Below are 8,378 nucleotides of genomic sequence, written 5' to 3'. Positions count from 1 at the left end.
GGAAAACGAGGTGAGCATGAAGTGAGATGTATTTAAACAGAATGCCTCCTATTGACACAGAAATATGGGGAAAGGGAAAATGAGCCAGAAACCTGAGATGTGAAAAATGGCACATCCTGTGTTTCTGCTCAGAAACACTTCTCTTTCCTGGTGATGGTGTTGCTGTGGACGGAGGTTACAAAAGGTCTGTTATTTCATGTCCTACCAGAGCTCTCTTCCTGCCCAATATCCCACACTATACTTGATGGAGCATGCCTATATTCCAATGCGTCACTCAGTAGCTATACCTAAGTACTTATCTGTGCAGAAAAGTTTAATTACTTATCCTGTGCAGTTTTAAGTAGTTAAAACTTTGGCTGTTTTCTTTTTGTGTTCTGAAACAGCTGATATTACTAAGAATTATCTCCTGGCTCTTCTGACCCCTGTGTCTGCAAGAGGAGCTGTGTTCACTTCAACTGCAAAGTGTATATTCAGGGAACGGATGTTTTTGAGGAGACCTGTTACCCTTATAATATAGAAGAAAGTGGCAGTGTTTAACATAGGGTTTTAAACCTGGCTGTTCATACGTTGTTTGTTCACCCAATTTTAAAATCTGTATGTAGCAAATTTCAAATGTAAAAGCTTGCTAGTATGTACACAAAGCTGAAAGTAAAAGCTAATAATACTGTTTACCTTTTTGCTCTTGTTTTATTTTTAGGATTTCTTCTTTTATTCACTAGTATACGATCCTCAACAAAAGACCCTACTCGCTGATAAAGGAGAGATTCGAGTCGGAAACAGATACCAGGCAGATATAACAGACTTATTAAAAGAGGGTAATTTCCATAATTTGTTGAAATTGTTAAGAGGCCATGTTGAATGTGGCCGCTTTTATTTGTGCAGCCTGCATAGGTGTGGGAGATGGAGGTTTCCGCTGCCAGGTCATGCATACACCGATGGCTTGGTTTGTTAGTGACTGAAGCTGTTGCCCGCTGAATGCAATTAGTTATGTCTCAAACCTCTCTTTAAGTGGGCATTTGTCCAAATCATAAAAGTTGTTGAAACAAATTGAATTAATTGGCTCTCTCAGAGCTTGTACTCTTTTTATTAAGAGATTTCAGAATTTCCATGGGAAGCACAAATTTCCATCCCGTCTGTAAAGCCTTTTGTGTTTTTAATCAAGCCTCACTTCCCTATAAGAGCCCCTCCCATATTACTGCCAATTAAACGCTGTCTCCCCTCATCAATTTGCCCATTATTGCTGGGTGCCTTTTCCTCAGAGCCCTCTCCCCATCTGCAGTGTTGGCTGTCAGCCTAGACCTCTCACCTGCAGAACAGGCAGGAGGAAGGATTTGCTGGCCTGAACATGTTCTGGGACCTCAGCCTGCCTCCACTGTATCACGGAGCTGTAGGACCACAAGGACCTTGGCGCAGGCAAAAGGGGGTAGTAGCAGTAACTGTTACTAGTTACCAAATAATAACTAACTTTAGATTTGTCTTTGGACTACCGTACAGGTCCAGAAGTGGGTGGAAAAACTCAGAGGGATGGGGAGTATTGGCATCTAAATTGCTCCTTTCAGAGATCCATGTAATGAGTGGGGAAAGGTCTGTCGGTATGCTCCTCCTAAGACAGCGGGGGTTGACCCATGTTGGAAGGACCTTCTCCAGACTGTGCGGGCAGAGATGTGAAAGCAACGAGGCACTGCTGTCTTTGCTTAGGAGCTTTGCTGATACTGTTAGCCTCGTGTTAGAACAGACAAACAAGTTGGTCAGGACTCTTGTTTAATTTGTCTATGAAACTGGTATTTATTCAGCAGCTGGGCAAGCCTCCTAAGCGAGGATGAACTAATTTGAAAGGTATTTTGTCTCCCTCAGCGGGCCAACATGGGGCTTCAGAGAAGGATAATCTCCAGATGTCATAAAGGGAGCAGAAAAAAAAAGAAAGGCTTAGTAGCTCCTGTATTTTTCCAGGGTATTTTGGTTTGTGTAGAGTCAGGAATATAGAAGCAAGACAGTCTGATGCCATGATTTCCCCCTTAGAAAGCAGCTGATTCTAGTTGAACCAGCTACTCTTTGCCTGCTCAGAGCAGCTGGGAGTGTGCCTGTTTTCCTGGAACTGCTGCAAGATAAAGCAGGAGAAGGAGAGAAGCCTGGGAGAGGGGCTGAAGACAGACTGTCTAGTTGGGAAAAAGAGGTACTCTGTGGCCCATTACATGTGTCCTTTAAAACCAGTTCTTCAAAATCTGATTGCCAGATTCAGAAGGGCTGTGTTGCCATGGCTGTCAAGCCGAAATTGCCACAGACAAATGGGTGAATGAAATTTTCAGTGGCCTGTTAGGCACAGTAACTGAGATGGGTTAGCAGTGAAATTATTGTGAGATTAAAAAAAAAAATATCTAGAAAATACTTGTATTTTAAAACAGCCATACCAAGCATTTCTAATTTGTTTTTCAACCAGGTGAGGATGATGGAAGAGATCAGTCAAAACTTGAAACAAAAGTTTGGGAAGCCTTTAACCCGCTAGTAGACAAGCAGATAGACCAGTTCCTGGTGGTAGCACGGTAAGAGCTTTTTACCTCTTCTTTGAATAAGTAAATGGTAGTAACTCTTCCAAGCACTTTTTATGTTTTTTGCTTTACTGGTATGAATGCTGGTTTTGGTTGCTTGATTCACTTGCTCCATTTTGAAATGATGGACATTTTACATGCCTTCCTAGGAATTGCATGACTCTAGAAACAGCTACTTAGATTTACAACTTAGTTAATCACTTCCATAAAAGAAAAGTAAATGACATGTAAAAACTCTCCTGTAATTGGTGAAGTTTTTCAAATACTTTGGCCAGCATGTAGAAGGCTTAGTGAACTAAATTCTTGACAGTTCATTACTCTGTCCATTTTCTCCCTTTTTCAAATCCAGTGACACTTTAACATCCATTAATAGTTTGCTAAGAAGTCTGGTAAAGTGTTTTTGATGGAGCGTGGATGCTTTCTAATGCCTACATTCGAATAGGTAGGCATAATAAAGTAAAACCCTGCAGATCTGTACAGATGGTGAAATGTGTGCTTTTATTTAAGCCCAAATCAATCTTTGATCAACTTTTGCTTTTTAAAGTGTTCTTGAACTTTTTCATTGGTATGCATTTATATTAACAGAAGCCCATACTAAATTTAGGCTCTCATAGCAACTGGTGACTGAATAATTTGAAAAAAACCCCAAACCCAAAAGAAAAGAAGTAATACCTAGAAGACACAGAATTTGGAGAGTAAGTTTGTAAGACTATGTGGGAGGAAAGCGGTGTGAGTAGATGGATAGTTGGACTTTCTGATGGTTTTAGTCGGTGGAGCAAGTTATCATTGAATATGGTTAGGAAGTGGTGCATAAAGTTACGAGCCGCTAGTAGCATCTGGTTTGTTAGTCTTGAGAGTTCTGCTCATTGGCCGTGGTATCTGATAGTCGTGGGCTTTGACTCACAGGGCTGCCTGCCTTGAGCTGTGGGCTTTAGCCCTGGAAAACTGAGTTATGCCTATGTTTCAGATACTCTGTTGAGTTGGACCCTGGTTCCCTCAGCCTTTTGGTTCTTCTTTCGCTCTTGAGTTATCATGCTTTGAATTTCCTCCTGAACTTTGCTGAGTGTGGCATTGTTGTGCTCGATTGTCAGGGTAAGTTCATGGAATGCTCCCCGGAGAGGCAATGCTAGAGCTTGTGTGTAAGAGTCTGCCTGGATGGGGCCCTCCAGTTCTGGATTGAAGCTCTTGAATGATGCAACAAGAGTGCATTTGTCAAACATCGTTCAAAGTGCTGAATGATTCAAGCTCAGGGAAAAAACTGGGAGGAAAAAAAGGAATTGAGGAAAATAAGGGAGATGGTGAAATGCAGTGTTTTGAGTACTCAAGATGGGAAGCGTGGATACTCAGAAACAAACTCCCAAATCGATTTTCTTGTACTTTGAAGGTAAAACTTGCCATTATTGTGAACTTTGGCCAAAATTTTAAAAAAATGGCTAATCTGAATTGCAGCACTTAAACCTTTACATGACTGCTTGGGCCTTGTGTGCGAATCCAGTAACAGGGAGCCAAGAGTGAAACTGCATTGGTCAAAATAAAAAATTTTAACTGCAGTCCAGATTGAAGAAAATCTCACCGTTCAGAATCCATTAATAGATTTTTTGCCTTTGGTTAAACATATGCTTTTTGTTGTACAGACTTTTTTAAGGTTCATAAAGTTCTTAGTGTTCTGGCTACACTAAAGGATCACCTTAAAATTTAGGCTTTTGGAAGTTTCACTGTGCTGCTTATACGATAAGTTATTTCCCTTGGCGTGTGCCAAGAGTAAAGTCAAACTGGCTGAACTAAGTGATTTATGTGCAACAGATGAATTCTACTTTATCAGATGGACACAGGGAAATGGATGAAAGTGGGGAGAGGATAATCTCCACCAGCGATGTGGAACAAACAGAGGAAGGAGTGACGGGGAGAGCTGTGATATCTCCAGCAAAGGGTATTCCTGCTTCTTAAGGGACCCTTCTTGACAAGCTGCGGTTTCACAGTTGCTTCCCATCAAGTGAAGTACAGGATACCACTGAGAAGCTAAGAACTTTGTTTTCTGGGTTAATTTTCAGCAGGATTGCTTCAAATTGCCACTTGGACACACAGTGCTCTGGTGTTGGTGTCAGGAAGACCCAGCAGGAAGCGAGAGGGTAGAAGTGCCCTGGTGGATGGGGGTTTTCACATGGGTTGGTTTAGAGTGACCATAGAGCTGTTTTGTGATGGGGGTTTCCACTTTGTGTAGGCTTTTGGTGGCGAAGTTGTTTTTAGTACTTCTTTGTGGCTGTTCAGTGCTGCTCACTGGGTTTGCTGATACAGTTGCTTGAAGGTATGTGCTGTAACAAGAATCCCTGAAAAGATCAGTATAAAAATTGCTTCAGTCCGGAATCAGCAAAGTTATCCAGTTTATAATTAGATGCCACACACACACACGCAAAAAGTATCAGTTCAGCTAAAGCTGGGGACGGGGGAGTTGTGAAGCAGGGATGGGGATAGTGACTGGGAGGCTGGGGAGAGGGCGAAGTGTGAATCGCCACAGAAACTTGGGTGGGGGAGGCTGTTTTGGATTTTGGCCAAAATTAGATATTTGATGACAACTACTGCTTAAGCATTTACCTTTCCTACTCCTGCACTGCTTGGCACTAGTTTGTTCCTCTGTGCGCTCAACTAGTATGGGGAAGTGATCTGAGTGGAGGGAAAAAAAAGTAATTCCACCTTTTTTTGTCGTTGCTCAGAGGAGTTCAGCTCCAGTTCACTGTGCAGGAGCACAAGCGTTTCACCCATGTGGTGTAGCAAGCAGTGAGGGGAGTAGGAATTGCTGGAACCAATGTTCCCGTTAAAGGTTTCTCCAACTAATTTCTTTAGGAATAAAATGAGGAACATGGGGATTGTGGCTGCAGATGCAGGAATGGCTGGCATTGGGAAGTGTTCAAGAATTGCTGTATTCTTAGGCCAACTATATGTGTATTATACAGTATTAAGTTGTAAAATAAAGATTCCTTTTTTTTTTTAATTTTACTGAAACTTTTAGAAAAATACTTGCATTACTGCATTTTTTTCCGTCTGGTCTTGGCATCTGTCTCTGTACCTTTGGACAATGCAGCACTGCTCTTGCCGTTGGGGAAGGGACTTGCCATTCATAAAGCTTGCTTGTGCTCAGTTTCTGTTAAAGCTTAAGTCTGTTGAGAGATAAGGGATGAGAGAGTAGTTCAAAACTCCCTGTTTGTGATCCTTGAGTTTTTTTCCCCTCCTACGCCTAAGCCTCTTTGGTCATATGAACTAAGTAGAGTAAAGCTTTCATAATAACAAACCACATCTAAAGAGAGTGGTCTCTGGCTCAGAACTAGCACCAAACCATGTAATGTTGTTACTGAGAAATTGAGTCTGCTGATCTCAAAAGTGTTAGTTGGGTGTTTATATTTATCCTTGTTTTGCATGCAAAGTTAATGCTCTGTTTAATTTCTTTCAGGTCTGTTGGTACGTTTGCCCGAGCCCTAGATTGCAGTAGCTCTGTCAGACAGCCGAGTTTGCACATGAGTGCTGCAGCAGCCTCTAGGGACATCACGCTGGTAAGATTTTTAAGAGGACCTTAAGTTTTTGAGAGATGCAAAATATTCACCTCGGCAATAACAGTTGGCAAAGAGAGAGGAGCAGATGGATTGTAATTGTGGCCTGCTGTGAAGCAGATCCTTTCTTTGTAAAGGAACCCTTTATTTACATATGAAGTAAATTTTCTGGCCTTGTGCCTCCTACGATCCATCATGGATAATTCTATGAGATATTTTCTTTGTTTTGTTTTATTAAAATGTTTTGATGACGTGCTTCACAGCTCATCTCTTGCATGGGCTTAGTAGCGGTCTTGAGAAGAGTGCAAATGATTATCTGACTGTCTGCAGTGTTATAATGCCAGAATACCACTCCTCATCACTTCCCCAACATCAGACTTGTCACTGGCATCCTTGGGCAAGATCGTCTGGGGGAAAATCTTGTGGTCAGATAACTAATTGCAGTTGATCCAGTTCTTCTCTTTGGTGAGCTCCATTTTAGAGTACCTGAGGAGTGTTGTCATTGTTCATATTTTATAATCATAAATGATTCTGAGTGGATAGAGGAAAGGAAGAACTTGAACTTCTATGCCAGAGAAAGTTTGATGAAAATTTGAATAAAATTTATGAAGTCTCCAGAGAACTGTTATCAAAGTCTCACCTCATAACTGGAATAACGTGAAAACATATATGGAACAAATTCTGGGATAGAACACTTAAGATTAATTATGCACGTGCACAAAACTGGTATGATGAAAGGCAAATAACATCCTGATTAAAACTACAGAAATTGGGAAATAAAGCCAAGCTTTCATTTACTAATACTAATTCCTCCCTTGCTATGTGTTCTCAGCCCTTGTAAATCACAAGTCAGAGACAGTCGTAGCTCAGCTTTCTGAGGAGTAATTGCTTCTGGGAGTAATTCTTTTTTCCTGCTCAGCTATGCTGTATGACTTGACTTGAATCTTTTTGGGGATTTGTGGCCTCTAAAGGGAACTCTGTGTGTGTGTTGCTGCTCTTAAATATTTTTCTCATATGCAGTTTTTGTGGAGTATTTGACAAAAAAGTGCATGACTAAGTTTTTTTAGAAAATATACCCTCGGACCTCTATCTTCATGTCCCATCTGTGGATGGTACCTAACAGGGCTGCTCAGTCCTGGGGTGAGTGGGTCTCTATCCTCTTGTCTTGTCTTATGAGTAGTGCCCCAGTGGTGGTGCTGGTGAGTAGTCAAGTAGGAATTATTGATATGCAAGGGCTCATGTTCCACAAACCCCACTATTGTTAGTGAACATTAGACTTGTAAGCTGACAATTACAGTGAGTCTGAGGTTGGAACAAGTTTTTACTGACTTTGTGTTAGGTATAGAACACGGCACCCTGAAATCTTGGTGCAGATTTTTTGTCATTGCTGTTTTACTCTTGAGCTTTTTTTCCCCCCTAGATCCTTGTCCTTACATTTATCTTTCTGTTTTACAACCATGTAGTTCCATGCTATGGACACTTTGCACAAAAATGTCTATGACATTTCCAAGGCAATCTCTGCGCTTGTACCACAAGGTGGGCCAGTCCTGTGCAGAGATGAGATGGAGGAGTGGTCTGCTTCAGAGGCAAACCTCTTTGAGGAAGCACTAGAAAAATATGGAAAAGATTTCACTGACATTCAGCAAGATTTTGTAAGTATAAAAAATGGGAGCCCACATGGTGATCAGGTCTGATCAGTGACAGAGCTGGTTTACAGCTTGTCTAAAGTGTGTTGTTTTTCTTCGTGTTGAAGAGGGCTTTGAACTGGAGCATGTGTCTTGCTGTAAATTGGGAAAAGGCAGACTTCATACTGATGACAGGCTGTTGTACAGTCAGAATTTCAAATCACAGATGATAGCTTTTCCTTTAGAGACGTTAATTTAAAATCATCTGCTCCACTACAGCTGAGGGAGGATTTAGGAAAGTGTTGTGACAGCCTAGCTGCTCTAGATTAATTTGCGTTTGAAGGAGAATAAGTACTGGGCCTTTTGAAACATGAACATTTAGTCACTTTTATAATGCTATTTCAGAAAGAGCCCTTTGAGAGTTGTAAAAAGGAATCTTGAGCATCCAAGGGAAGTGTCCTGTAGTTTGGCCAAAGCTCCACCCTAGGTGCTCAGCCTGCACATTGAATGGAGCACTGTAAAGAGAGCCAAGTTTCACTGTTCGAGTCTTCTGGAACAAAACAAGTAGTTTCAGTGTTGCTTGTCCCATGCTCTAATCTTTTAGACAGAGGGGCTTGGAAACAGCACAACACACTCTGTGGTCCTGCTGAAATCCTCGTGCTTCT

At 41.5% G+C, this 8,378-nt stretch overlaps 1 protein-coding gene across 1 annotated transcript in view; it reads left to right on the top strand.

Moving 5' to 3' along the window:
- The window catches only part of MTA1 (metastasis associated 1), a 94,223-nt gene that overhangs the window by 44,066 nt on the left and 41,779 nt on the right, over positions 1–8,378 (top strand). The window contains 4 exon segments of the mRNA XM_009892890.1: positions 698–815; positions 2,438–2,540; positions 5,992–6,091; positions 7,552–7,740. Coding sequence (XP_009891192.1) covers positions 698–815; positions 2,438–2,540; positions 5,992–6,091; positions 7,552–7,740 — 510 coding nt within the window.

This window comes from Charadrius vociferus, unplaced genomic scaffold (assembly GCF_000708025.1).
Source record: "Charadrius vociferus isolate BGI_N301 unplaced genomic scaffold, ASM70802v2 scaffold39, whole genome shotgun sequence".
NCBI classification, from domain to species: domain Eukaryota; kingdom Metazoa; phylum Chordata; class Aves; order Charadriiformes; family Charadriidae; genus Charadrius; species Charadrius vociferus.
The sequence above is the reverse complement of the archived record's forward strand: the minus strand, read 5'-3'. Positions and strand labels throughout refer to the sequence as shown.